Below are 14838 nucleotides of genomic sequence, written 5' to 3'. Positions count from 1 at the left end.
TGAGTTCCAGGACAGCTAGGGCTACACAGAGAAACCCTGTCTCAAAAAGACAGAAACAAAACACAAACAAACCCAATCAACCAACCAAACCCAATAGAGCACACACTTTTTGACTGAGTATCACCAGTCACTCGGCAAGTGCCTTTACTAACACAGTCCTTGCATGCTGAGATGGCTTCTCACCCCCATTTTATAGATGAGTCACTGAAGCTCTGCGGGCAGGCATCGGGAGCAGCCTAGCCTCCGGCCACCCACCTAAGGGCAGGGTCTCAGTTGCCAGTTAGTGCCAGATCTTGATGTCTCCTCCCCAGGAGCAGGTCCCGAGGACGGAAGGCAGCACAGGGTGGTAGGTGGTGCCAAGGCAGGCCTGCGTGTGCCCTTGTAGTGTGCATGCCCGGCGGGCAGTGCGGAAACTGAACATCAAAACTCGGCCGTCAGCACTGCCCGTCACCAGCAGGTCGCCACAGGGGGAGCACTCACAGCCCACCGCATAGCCTTCCACCTGTGGAGAAAGACAGAGCAGGCTGCGTGTGAAGGACGGCTATTTACCCCGCAGTACGAAGGATGAGCCGAGGCCAAGAAGCTGCTGGACACAGGGTGATCCTTTATATCTAGTGACCCTGTGGTCAAAAGCCGAGCTCCTGCTGGGTGACCTGGTGTCCCGAGGCCACTACCCCAGCAGTTCTGTCAAACCGTGACCCACGGGTTGCAGGTCTCCGGTACAGTACAAGTATGTAGCTCACTGCGCAGCACACGAGTGTGAGCTTCACAGATGGCAGCCCCTAGCTACAGTGTCCTGGCAATGGGACCCAGGTGTGGCACTTTCTGCAGAGCCGGGGTCTGGTACCACATAGTCAGTGACTCCCCAGCCTCTTCCAGCTCAGCAAAGCAGGCCTTATGCAGAAAAGGGGGTACAAAGAGAAATGGCTCCCAAGTCTATCCTCCCCTGTTCTTATTCCACCCCCATGAGGTATGAACTGGCATGCTCTCCTGCCCTGTAGCTGGGCACTAGATGTGTCCCTGGCTTTGAGGGGACCCTTGTCCACTTGAGCAGCAGAGTGCCCAGGGGGTCCATGTGCCCTGGCTGGAGGCTTTGGGGCCAATGGTCAGCAGTTGACCTCGGTAACAAAGATTGAGGTACCTTGTGACCTTCATAGCGCCGCCGTCTGCTCATCCGATAGGGCCACACGGAGGAGAAGAGGGCCAGGTAGTTGCCGTTGGTTTGTGCCAGGAACACAGGCTCCCTGGGATGCAAGGCGAGGCTGGGGCAGGTGTACCTCTCCTGAGAAAGCAGGACCATGGAGGAGTGAAGGCCACCACTGGGGACGTTTGCCTCCCACAGACCCCCTGCTCTCGGGCCTCTGTCCATGTCTCCTCGGTCTCCGCTCAGGAGTCTGTGTGGGTGGCCATTGCTGTAACAAGTTCCCACACACTCGGGAGCTTTGAAACAACACAACTGCCTTATCCTGCCACTCTGCAGCCTGAGGCAGATCCAGTGGGCCAACCAGAGTGTTAACATGGGTGTGTCCCTTCTGCAGGGCACGGAGGGGTCCTCCTTCCTTTACCCCTTTCCGTTTTACAGAGTCATCTGTGAGCCTGTGGCAAACTGAAAAATGTCTCATATACGAGTGTGTGTGTGTGTGTGTGTGTGTGTGTGTGTGTGTGACATAACCAAAACACAGCGATGTTGAGCACAAACGTTGACGGCAGCTGTGTCCATCACCGTGGTTGTGATGGTTGTGGTGGTGGAGTTGGTGTGGTGACCATGGTGACAGTGATACGGTGGTGGTGATGGTAAGGTTGGCAGTACAGGTGGTAAACACAGCAGTGGTGATCATAGCAGTGGAGAGGTTGGCAGCGATGATGGTGCTGGGTTGGTCACAGCAATTCAACTGTCATGGAGGATTCTCTGTGTTCCACCCTTATACGCATTCTCTTTTCTCTAGTTCTTAGTACTCCACAGGTGCTATTTCAAAGCCATGGGTAGCTAGACCAGAAAGGGCAGTTGACAGCGGCTGTCACTGTGCAGCAGCCCTGGACCTGACCTATGACTACCCCTGTCCTAGATACTTCAAATAGATGACCTTCCCGCTCTCCTAGACAGAAAGGAGCCAGGACTCCAACCCAGGGCTGCAGGAATATCCCCATAGTTGACACCGAGAACAATATGACCCAGGGCTACTCACGTGGAAGATCTGGTTGGAGATCTTGGCAGCGGTCCGGAAATCCCAGGCGATAATGGTTCGGTCAGCAGAGTCCCGAGTGGACGCATCGGTACTGCTGAGGAACTCAGAGCCTTCCTGGAGGAAGAGAATGTCCAGGGTCTGCTGGATGGTGGCCTTGTAGCCTTTCACCACCTGTAAAAGTGGACACTGGTCACCACGGTGGCCATGGGGAAGGTGCCCACCCAGGGAGAGCCAAGAAGTATTACAGAGTACCCAGGATGGGCGGGGCTAATGAAACTATTTTGGGCTGTACATACTCCGAGCTGTGACCCGGTGAGGTTGGAAAGATACAGATGGTTTCCTGTGACTTTCCAACTTCACCAGGCCATAGCTGTTGCTCTTGGGATCCAATGACCTCCCAGATGCAAGCTGACCTGCTGGTTATGCCCGCCCATTTCTGTCAGTATGTGGGTAGGTCCGATGAGATGCAGTTGTTTCCTGGGCAGACAGGGTCTCTCGACAGCAGCCGTGTACAACGAAAGCGCATTAGAGAAGGGTCTCCCACCTTGCCCTCAGGACCTAAGGAGTACAGTACCATCCAGCAGTGATGGTGTCATACCTCTGAGAGGGCTGTGTCGCATTGCTCACAGCGACAAAGCTTGGACTACTGTCTCTGGATGAGTAACGATGACAAAGGGAACAAGCATTCTTAAGACTCAAGTCTCAGAATGTAGTTTACATTGTTTTCTGGAACTCGCTTTATAGATCAGGATGGCCTTGAACTCACAGACATCCACCTGCCTCTGCCTCCCGAGTAGCAGTATTAAAGGCCTGTGGCATGACCACCCAGCATAATGTGTCTGACTTTTAAAGGTAAGCTTTATTTTCTAAGGATCATCACCAGTATCTCATGGCCTCCTCTCTTAAACGAAGGGAACCGATGTCTAGCCCTGTCACTGTCTTCAATGTGTTGAACCCAGCTTCTGCTCTGACATGCCTGGTTTGGTAGGAGCGGGGGCCCAGAACAAGGACTCAAAGCACCTCCGCTGAATGAGCTCTCAAATAGCATGGCATGGCATGATGCCAAATGCAACACTGAGATGACCACCCACCCACTGCTGTCTGGAAGGAAAGCATAGCCAGGACTCCAGCCAGCCCACTGGCACTGGCCACGGGGTTATCAGCTCCCTGGGCGCCACCATGTGGCTACAGCAGACACACAGCTCGGAGGTCATCTGTTCCACTAGCTACCAAAATGAGCAGTGGTCACCCAGCCAGGTGAGGCCGAGCCTCAGCCATCCCAGCTGCTTCCCTTCAGGCAGGCTCACAACTGGGTTATCTGCTGGCCAGTTCCTGCCTCTGTAGGCTAACCTGGGCAACAATGACTTGGCCTTTTCACATTAGACCTGCCCTCACCCCAGTCCTGAAGAGGACAGGCCAGCCCTGCAGAGCCATGAAGGCAGGGCAGGGTGACATGGTGACAGTCTGCCCCTCTCAAATGCTCTAGGAGCTGCTCCAGCTCCAGGCTGCCTGCTTTCCTGTGTGTCACCCCCCCAGATCATGATTTGTGTGCACGGGCTCACAGGGTAGGAAGAAAGGGCTCCAGGCATCCAGGACCCACAGTGCTGCTGAGTTACACCCCAGCTAGGTTTGAAGCTGAGACAGGACGGAGGACCTGGGGAGGACAGAGCATATCACAGTCCCCAATATCTGCCCCCACAAGCTTACACAACACCCAGCGTTAGAGCACAGTTCTGGCGTACTGCTGCCTTTGCAGCCTTTTGGTGGGCAGAGGGGTCGGCAACCAAACTAAGGTCTTCCCTTGGCTGGGGGGGGGGGGGTTCCTTACTGCCCCTGTTCATCCGTAAGTAGTTCAATCTCACCACCCTTAAACCCTTCTCCTGAGTCCTTTGGGGCTTTATGGCCATGTTAAGACACCTCCGCTCGACCTGCTCTAACCCTCTCCATCAACGGCAGGCCAGGTCGCAGGGCATCGAGAGCTGGCCTGGAAGGAGAGTGGGTGCAGAGTGAGAACGAGGTCTGACCACGGCTCGCCTCTAGACGCATCTCTGCAAGTGGCCTGGATACTTCTCGCTGGTGAATACATGTCAGAGCCTTCCAGGCCATAGAGGACAGCAGCAGGCGGGCACCACGTGTGCCCTGGGATACATGTGACCTTAACAGCATGTGCTCTGAGGCTCCTTGGGTTAGGCCAGGGAATGATGGAGGCCTCTGGGGGCTCTCCTTGCATTTTCTGAGTCAAGACAACAGCCCAGGGACCGTGAGGCAACCATGTCAGAACTACCTGTACCCTGCACCTTCCAAGTAACGTTTTCCAGAACAAAAGGCACTCATCTTCTCAGAATGACTACAGATAGCCCAGTTCATTAGGGCATCGTAAAAGCAAATGGCTGGAAAATTGGCCGTGTTCTGGACGGACTCCGCCAGTGAAGCACAGCTGTGGGCAGGAGGCTGGCCTTCTGAGTGCTGGTCACGGAACATGACAGACTTTCCTTCCCGCTGCGACATGCCCTGTAGGCTGCTGAGTTTTATGGCAACCTTGACTATTACCCTGGCAGCTGGCACACCCTACCTCAGGACTGGAGCCAAGAAGGAGAGCCTCCACTGGCAACTGCGGGCCCACTGGAAAAGCCTGGGCCTGGGGAAAGCAGGCAACAGCTGGGGTCGTAGCTGGATGATGGATGACCTTCGGACGGTCAACCTGGACGCCACTGCACTGTCAACGCCGACCAAGGCACGGCTTTGCTTCTTTGGGGCCCTGGCTCTCTCAGATCTCATGGGCTGTTACAGGGAGGTTCTGGCCATGGCCCAGGTCTCCCCTCCCAGATTGTTCCATTTCCCTGATAACAGGCATATGGGCTTCTTCAAGTGTAAGAATGTGACAGTCTATACATGCCAGCTCTAGAACATGGGCGTAGGGCTTGTCTCTAAGACTGACACAATCACGGAGCTTTGAGAAGGACCGTTAAAGTCTCTGTAGACATTAAAGAAGCAACAAAAAATTGACATTAATAAAACAAGGGAACATATATAAATAAGAGAAGAGAACACGGCTGGATCCCTCTGTGGGCCGGGCCGGGGGGTACTTCCCAGCTACGGATCTACAGCCAGGAACAGTGAAAGAGAAGCCAGTCAGACCGACCAAGAGACAAGCAACTAACACAACTCACTCACAGGCAGAAAACAAGCCAATAAATAACGAACGAGTAAAGGACAGCCTCGTGGGAGAGGCGTCTGTAACAGGCGTGAGATGCAAAGGTTACCATCTGCAACGCTAGCAGCTTTTGAGACAGGACAAGAAAGCCCGGGTTCCACAGACGATGGCGAGAGGATGCAGCTCATCAGTGGGGAAAATGGCTTCGACCTTGCTCATAACAGGAGCAATTTAAGCAAACTTAAATGTCATCCCTTGCCTAGTAAATGAGCAAATGCCCAGAGTCTGACAGCACCTCTGTTGGGTGGTGTCAGGGTGGTGGACAGCTATAAGCTGCTGGCAGAGATGCACAGACTCAGTGAGGAGGGGCGGGGCAACCCCGGGCAACACTACAGATGCACTGGTACCCTGCAACCCACCCCACACCCAAGAACTGGTCGTAGAGCTACGCGGGCAGAGTGCCAAGATGTCGGCGTGATGTCAAAGACAGTGAAGAACTGGAAACAGCCCAGCATACGCCACCGAGAGTGCAGTGAGGACATGGGTACCACCATGCCTGTCGCGACAACCAGGGAGCCATGTTCAGGGCCCTGCGGCAGAGGTGGAGAGAGAATGGGAAGAGGGAGATGGAGAGGTGTGTGCGCTGGTGTTTAAATCATTAGAAACAGTCAGGTGTGGTGGCACACGTGTTCAAATCTCAGCACTTGGGAGGTCAAGACAAGAAGATCTGAAGTTCAAAGCCACCACAAAGCAGGTGGCACTTAAGTCCCATTTAACAAGCACACTATAGAAATTTAAGCTTAAAATAAAAATAAATAAGTATACTTTACCAGGAGAGGAAGAGAGGGACAGAATGAGAGAGGTGGGGTTACCAGTAGAACTTGATGATTTCTCTGGGAGCTGGAGAGATGGCTCAGGGGCTAAGAACGCTTATTGCTCTTTCTGAGGATCTGGGTTCCATTCTCAGTATCCACATCCTCCTCTGTTAGCACCCACACCAGCTCACAACTTCCTGGGACTGCAGCTCTAGGGAAGCCAACACCCCCTTCAGGCCTCTCTGACCACCTGCACACATGTGGCTGGCATGCACGCATACATGCATGCGTACATACATACATACGTACATATGCACACATTTAAATAAAAATCCTTTTTAAAAAAGGATTGTAGATTTGTAGCTTTCACCCACGAATCAAGATCACTGATGACAGACGGTTTAGATTTCATGAACCATGTACAGTCACTGAGTCACTGTTGCAGTGCGTGCTTGTGTGTGTGTGTGTGTGTGTGTGTGTGTGTGTGTGTGTGCATATTAGAGTTGATTATAGGCATAAAACTCACGTTTAGCCCAGGGGCCACATAAAAGCAGGTCATAGGCCAGATGGGGTTTGTATGCTCTGGTTGCCAACCCTTCCTCTAGACTCATGGACATATTTTATTAAATTAAATTATACTACAAAATTAACTTTAAAAGCAATTTTTAAAATGTGGAGGCATAATTAAGCAAATCAAATTAACCAAGTATTGATTTGGTAGGTTAACCGCACAAATAGGATTGCTTTTCAGAGAGTTTAAAGCATGATAATTTAATGGCAGCTCCTTAGTTGGATACGTGTTATTAATGGGAAATCAGCAATCTGGTGGTAGTCCTAAGTGGATATACATTGTGAACAATAACAGGAAACCTTACAAGAAGGGTAGAACAGTTCCTGGCCATCAAGTGCTAATACCAGAAAGAAAAAATGCCATGGTAAATGCAAATAAAATTTTCCCAGGAGAAAAAAAAAGTTTAAAATAAACACTCAGAGAAAGAACAAAGCCTGCGAGCTTACATTTGAACTGGAAGTCAGGAGAGATGATATATTCTGTCTTAACAACAACAAAAAAAGTACTGCTGGCCCTGAGGTGGGTGGATGGATCTCCAAGATCAAAGCCAGCCTGATCTGCAGAGCTGCTCCCAGGACATCCTCGGCTACAGACAAACCCTGTCTCAAAGAACCAACCAAACAAACAATACTGCCCAGCTCTGTCCACAGAGGGCAGAGAGGCACTGAATGCTACCAGAGAGCTGGCTGTGGTCCCTAAACCCAGTGAAGCTACCCAGGATGGCACTAGTGACAGTCCAGGACTTTGAGAACTGCCGTAACAGTGCCACACATTTGGTGGACAGTATGGTCATACAGTACTTGTGGCATACATGGCACTGCAGGGGAAATCTACTCAGAACATGGAAATATCTCAGCATGTGCCGGGAGGGGGGGGTGGGGTGGGGGTCACCACACAACGTTAACGTGAAACTGAGTACACCAAGCCTGTAAGGGTCCCTTCCGCTCGCCTACCATCTAGATGTTGCAACAAAAGCTCTGGATCAAACTCAAAAGGCTGAAGAGACACAAACGACAGCAGGTGGGCTGGGAAGCCCAATGAGCAGCTACAGAATGATCTCTCAGCAGAGGAGGTGAAAAGCACTCAGTGGGCACTCACTATTGGCAAGCATCCTAAGCGACAGAAAATCTTCATGTAATCCAAAGAAGACAGGAGAAGAGGGGCCAAGGAAAACTAGACAAACGGAAAGCGGTGAATGGTAGGGCCCAATTTAACCACAGCAATAATCACTTTGTAGGTAAATTATTTAAACCACTAACTAAAAATCTATCAAGCTGGATTTAAAGCAAGGTGTGGCACCACCACCTGCAGGCCGACTTGCTTAGGAGGCTGGGGAAGGGGGGTTGCTTAGATCCAGGAGTCTGAGGCCAGATCCTGTTTCAAAAAATAAATAAATGAAGATTAAAAAAAAAAAAAAGACTCAACGAAATCATCCACCAGAAAGCCACTTTAAATAAAACGAAACAGATAGACCCAAAGTGCTTGGTTGAAAGCCACACCATATTACAGCTAATCAAATGAGAGTCAGAGTGGCTGCGTTAACACTGGGAGAGCCACTGTGGATAAGAGGGGTGTTTAAGAGACGGAGGCATCCGCTTATCCAGTGAACACAATTGTAGACACATGGACTAAAGGGTGATTTCCAGAGTGTGCACAGCAAAGGCGGCCAGTTCTGCCAGGAGGCAGGGGGAGCCCAGTTATGCCCGGAGGTCTTTCTGGCAGGTAAGACAAACCACAATCAGGTTATTCTTCGTGTTAGGAAAGTACACAGGTCTGTAGCATAAACAACCAGACAGAAACAGGCCAGGCACACTAACAGCTCCCTACAGGATGGACGGGACCACTGACCTGAGGGTGAGGACTTCATAAGACACAGCCATTGGGTGGCTTCCTGCTGGGGCTGCAAGGCCACACAGGCTCACGTTTTAAGTGCTTATCCCCCTGCCAGTTTTGCTATTTAGGGAGATCAGAGGACCTTTAGGAGAGGGTCACCAGGGGTGGGCCTGGGCTTGGGCCTCTCCTGCAGGTCTTCTGAGGTGAATGTCTCTACCACTCATCAAACCGTTGAGGCCGTGACACACCCTCTCCACCATGTCGGACAGAAATTCTGAAGCTGAGCCAAACTCCTCATCATGTGTTTTGATCACAGAGACACAAAACTAACAGCTACCACAGCGATGGGGTGACGGGGCTCCAGGAAGGGACTGTCCTGCTTTCACTGGGCAAACCTAACCATCCACAAGGGTACTGAGGGAACCGGGCTTATTAATGAGATGGACAACACGCTTTTAGTATCAAAGTTTTAAAAATAGCTATGTCCACCAAAAATAGCAGCAACATCTCACAGAGTGGTAAAGTTGAAAGTCTGTCTACGGTAAGAGTCTTCCAGAAAAGAGGTCACATGAGTAAGGAGGACAGGTGTTAAGAACTCTACCGCACAGGGCTGGTGAGACAGTTCAGCAGGGAGTGGTGCCTGCTACCAAGCCTGAGGGACTGAAATTCAAGTCCTAGGACCTACATGGTGGGAGGAGAAAACTGACTCCCAAAAATTGTCCCTTTACCCTTCACTGTGGTACATGCGTCGTACACACAATAAATAAAGATTAATGTTAAAAAAAACAACTTAAATCTATACCACAGATTTAGGGGTCCTTCAATTCCATTCCATGTTCCTTTAGAAAGCAGTTTCTTACGTTTTTGTAGAAACAGAAGAACAAACCAGATAATCCCAGATACAGGCATTGGATTCTGTCTGATGACTCTCGGGGTTTTTGGTTGGTAGAAACTAGGGTGTTGTAAAGTTAATACGTTCCGAAGGTTTTTATCTGTTAGTCACAGGACATTGGTTCTTACATAGAAGTGGGCAAGGAATGGCTATATAGGAGAATAAAGTTTGCCCAAGATAAACTGTAATTAGGCTGTGGACCTGCAACATTCCAACCTCCCTGCCCACAGCCACCAACGCTTTAATGTGCTAATGGGGTTTGCAGAAGGTTCAGCTGCAGCCTCTTTGGGGAACTTTGGTTCAAGGCAGAAAAGAAGAATCCTAGCCCTCAGGCAACTAGTACAGAACTTCAAATAGAAGCAGTGAACTCCAAACAAGAGAACTGAGAAGGACTCAGATCTGCTCTAAGTGCCAGCATAGGCCAGCTTGCTCTAGTTCCATGGATAACTGTGGAATAAGACAATGTTATTTCTCACAGTTCTGCAGTTTGGAAAGCCCAAGATCAAGGCACCAGAAGATACAGTGCCTAGTGAGGTTCTGCATCTTCCTGCTGTCTCACAAGGCAGAGGGAGCAGAGGAGACAAACACCGTCTTCACAGGGCAGGAGACACGGAAGGGCAGAGAGAAGGTCCTGACAAGTCCCCTCTGACCCTTGCAAGGACGTTAATTCCACTTGAAAGAACATCTATCTCCTAACACTTTACCTCCCAGAGCACTAATCTCTCATTTTAAATTGTTTTAAAATTTACTAATATGATTTATATTACACGTGTTAGCACATGAGCCACTACTTGCATGTGGAAGTCAGAGGACAAGTCCGTGGAGTCCGTCCTCCCCTTCCCCCTTCATGTGGGTCCCAGGAGTCAAACTCAGTCTGCCAGACTTATGTGGCGGGTACCTTTGCCCACTGAGCCATCCCACTAACCCTGGAGCCGTCTGTAAATACATCACTGTTGTATGAACGTGAGATTCCCCGCAGGCTGTGTGAACACCGGGTCACCAGCTGGTGAGGCCCTTTGGGAAGGCTGTAGAACCTTCCAGAAGTAGAGACTCATTAGAGGAAGTGGGTTACTGAGAGATGGGCCTTGAGATTCCACAGCCTGTTCTACTTCCTGTTCCTGGCTGCTTTCTGACCACAGATGCAGTGTGACCAGCCAGCCTCCTGCTGAGGCCACCATGTGCTCCCCGCTGTAAAGAACAGCCCACCTCATACAGTGAGTCAGATGAAATCCTCCTGCAATTGCTTCTCAAGTCTCAGCAATAAGAAAAGTGAGCATTACAATCACCTAAGGGCTCCTGCTCTAGAGTGAATGTGGAAAAACATATACATTTGAACCATAGGCTAGCTGCCCCTATAGAAAAGACAAGAGAAACGAAAAGGGTAGGAAGACCCACCCAATACTGCCAACCAAGCGAACAGAAGGGATCTGTGACGGCCACCATGCCGGACAACAACGGGAGTATGCATCACACAAGACAGCATGAAACACACCGCGTTAGACTATCAAACAAGTCTCAATTTCAAAGGACCAAAATATACAATGTACTTCCTGTACCCACAGTGGAATTAAGTTAGAAACGAATAACAAAGAAAGGCATGGGGGGGGGGAACTCTCCTGTGTTGGGAATCTAAAGGCAAACTTTTAAATAATCCACAGGTCAAGAATAAATCAAAAAGGAAATGAGAAAGTATTTCAGACTGAATGAACATTAAAAACACAATACTTCAGCAATGTTCGGCAGAGATGTGATGCCTACAGGGAAATCGATGGTGCTGATCCCGTAGAAGAAAAGTCTCAAGCAATGACCTCAGCTCCCGAGGAAGGGAACCAGAAACAGAAGAGAAAATGAAATTCCACAGTGGGCGGACACAAGGGTAAGCAAGATAGAAAAGAAATCCCTGCTTCTTCGAAACGTAAAACAAATAATAAAAACCAAGTGAGACCAAAACACGCTGCTTTGAGAGATAGACCATTGTAAATCTTCAATGGACTGCTGGGGGTGGGGTGTCTTACTGGCATCGGGGGTTTGTGTGGGACAGGAAGACAACACCAGGAATGATTCAGATACAGAATGCCATCAGGACAAATATTCCATCCACACTTCTACCTTTGGTGTAATGAGTAGCCATCTTGAAAGAGAAATGACAGTCAGCCAAGAGGGATACAGATCACAGGTTTAGTAAATACATTTTACTTAAAGTTTCGTGCAGAGTGGCTTCGCTGGTTAATTCCAGCAACATCAATTTGAACAACTCCTTTCAAAAACCTGATGAAGGGTGCCCTCGTCAGCTCACCCCAACACCACACCCACACACAAGTTCCAGGAACCCTGAGAGCCATACCCTCGTGGCGAAGACACAAATCATGAAGGGAAGACATGATGACATAAGGTCTATACCGCAAGCACAAGGGTGTTCTAGTGTTTGAAAATCAACTGACAAATCTCACATTGACAGAATTAAAAACAAAAACAAACAAGAAACTCATGATGCAATCAACGCCATCAAAGCCGGAACGGTATTTAATAAAAATCCAACAACTCCCAGCTTTAAAAATCTCAGAAAATTAGGGTGAAAAAAAAAAGGCTAAGTCCTGAAACTGAACTGAACTGCAAATCAACAAAAGGGCCCAGTCAGTAGCCCTGCAACAGGAGACTCTCGCTGCCTGCCCTCTAGGATTCAGGACCCAGGCAAGGCTGGCTCCTCCGAAGGAGTGCCAGACAACCCTGTGAAACGTGTCTGAGGCAGGGCCTAGAGCACGAAAAAATAAGAAATTAATAGATAAGTGAATCCATCTAAGCTGAAAAAGAACAAGTAAAATGGACCGGGGTTACAGGTGATATGATTACTTATTTTTAAGAGCCCACCTCGCATCTCCAGAGAACACACTAGAACAAAGGCCTGTAGGAGAACCGCAGAATCCAAGGCGAATATTCAGAGGCTTATTGTTTCCCTAACAATAAGCAATCACAAATTGAAATTTTTGAAAACTAGCTACAAAGCTTGTTGCTCGCTATGACTTACAATCACGACATCCAAAAACGTAAATACTTAGGAAGAAGCCTGACCGGGAACCGGGTGGGGGGGGGGGGGAAACTACCAGCATTCCTTACAGATATCAAAGACTGCTCCTGGGTCAGAAATCTCAGGCTCATTCAGAGTTCAGTTCTCGCCCAACTGCAGACACAATAGCAAAGTTCAAGCAGACTTCGTCTCATTTTGTTAGAGTTAGGCAAGGTGATTATAAATCAGAATTGTGGATGAGATAAAAAATCCGAGCAGTTAAGGCAGCAAAGAACAAAACATGTGCCAGCCAGTCCTGAGACTCCTCACGAGGTACACAGCAATTCAGATAGAGAGGAAAGGAGCTCAGAGCACGGAGACAGACCCACACGGGGCAGCAGCTGATGTCCCGCAGGGATAGAAAGGCACTACTTACGGGAATACAGATCACCCACAGTTAGAAACACAAAACTCCGTCCGACCTTGACCATATACAAAATTAATTCTAACTGGATCTAACTTTAATATAAAGCCTGGAACTATAGAACTCACAGAAGTGGATGCAGGGCCACAACGGTTTCTGGAGGTGATGGGCATATTAATTATTCTGATGTGGAGATGTATGTTAGATGCATGGATATGCTATATATCTATAACACAGGTAGCTGAGCGTGGCGGTGTGTGCCTGTGGTCCACGCATTTAAGAGGCAGAGGAAAGGCTGTCAGTTCAAAGCCAGCCTAGTCTACATGGAGATGTCCGGGTCAGCCAGGGCTGCATGATAAGGCCTTTTTATTTTATATGTGTTTTATACACATAATATGTATATGTATGTATGTCTATATATCTCAAGGTTCATGAAACTTCCTTGATACTTCACACATGTGCTCTTTGCGATCTGTCAGCCAGGCCCCCAAGACAAGAGGGCGCTAAGAACACGGCAGAACTGGAGCAAACACAGGCGGTTCCCAGGGCTGAGAAGACTCATACCACTGAGCCCGAGTGGGGCAACGTCAGGTCCTGCACAGGGAAGACGCTGAGCCACGCATGGAAGAGCGAGCAGCTGCTGCAGCGCTGAAAAATGCAGGCTCTGTGGGCATGCGTGCGGCAGCAGAGCCAGCCATTTTAGATGACGTCCATGCTTCCTCGGAAGGATCAAGAGAGAGAAGCTGGAGTCCTGAAGAGGCCTTAGTTACAATGACATCACATTATTATATGTTATGTTATATTGTTATATACAGTATGTATTATATTATTATATATATTATTGTATACTGTTGTGTGGTATTATATTACTGTGTTTTGGTATTTATCATATGTATTACTGTCTTTATTATTTTATCATCTTTCCTACTAGGAAACACAGCTTCAGATGGCCTTGCTTGAGCATTCTGTCAAGGATTAAGAAAGAGCTAGTCTTCCAGCATGAGTAGCGAGAAGCTGTAAGAGGAGTCACAGCTGACTTCTGAGTCTAGCATTAACCTCACGTTACAAGTAGACAAGAAATCAAATACAGATTAATAATCCTCATGGATGTAGAACCTTAACAAAGTGACAACTGGAACCCAGCCACATTTGAGGACGGAGTCCCACAGCTGGGTTAGACTCATGTCAGAAATCCAAGGGTTATTGTTTTTTAATACTCGAGATAACCCCTGAACAGACTATAGGAAAACATATGATACAGTAAAAAGCAGCTGGAAATAGTCCAATACCAACATAAAATTTAAAAAGTTCAGGTGGTGCACTCTTTCCTCTCAGTACTTAGGGTTAGGAGCAGAGGCAAGACATCTCTTGTGAGTAGGAGTCTATCCTGGTCTACATAGCAGGTTCCGGGACATAGAGAGATCCTGTCTTGAAAAACAAAGTAATGAGAAACAGTGAGCAACTCACTCTCACGGGAGCCAATATGGTGACCTGTGTCTGGGAACAGTGACCTCACCACTGACCCCCTCCCCCGACCCCAACCTCCAGTCTCACTACGCTGAGGACCAATTCCAGAACATTAGCCCTTGTGAGACAACTCATATTCAAACTAGTATGAACATATGGAGAAATTTAACTTGTAACGTACGTACAAAGAGAGACCAATACCAACAACCAAACACTAGGTGAAGCAAACGAAACGGGTGTGCCGTAATAAAAGCTAAACGGATCATGCAGTGTTGGAATGTCCTGATGGGGTGTGGGGGTCTGGATAGGAATGGACCCCACAGGCATGTATACTTGAATACTTGGTTATTAAAGAGTGGTAATACTTAACAAGAATTTGGAGATATGTCCTTGTTGGAATAAATGTGGCCCTATTGGAGGAAGTACACCAACGGTGGGAGGCAGGCTCTCTCTCTCTCTCTCTCTCTCTCTCTCTCTCTCTCTCTCTCTCTC

General features: G+C 48.9%; 1 protein-coding gene across 1 annotated transcript in view; it reads right to left on the bottom strand.

The window, feature by feature from the left end:
- The window catches only part of Wdr25 (WD repeat domain 25), a 134909-nt gene continuing 120071 nt past the window's right edge, over positions 1-14838 (bottom strand). Inside the window, exons 5-7 of the mRNA XM_028764496.1 lie at positions 2187-2357; positions 1142-1282; positions 1-502 (exon numbers count right to left, since the gene is read on the bottom strand). Coding sequence (XP_028620329.1) covers positions 281-502; positions 1142-1282; positions 2187-2357 — 534 coding nt within the window. The 3' untranslated portion in view covers positions 1-280. The remainder of the gene's footprint in view (positions 503-1141; positions 1283-2186; positions 2358-14838) is intronic.

The sequence above is a fragment of the Grammomys surdaster genome, unplaced genomic scaffold (assembly GCF_004785775.1).
Source record: "Grammomys surdaster isolate TR1022 unplaced genomic scaffold, NIH_TR_1.0 144, whole genome shotgun sequence".
Classification (NCBI taxonomy): domain Eukaryota; kingdom Metazoa; phylum Chordata; class Mammalia; order Rodentia; family Muridae; genus Grammomys; species Grammomys surdaster.
The sequence above is the reverse complement of the archived record's forward strand: the minus strand, read 5'-3'. Positions and strand labels throughout refer to the sequence as shown.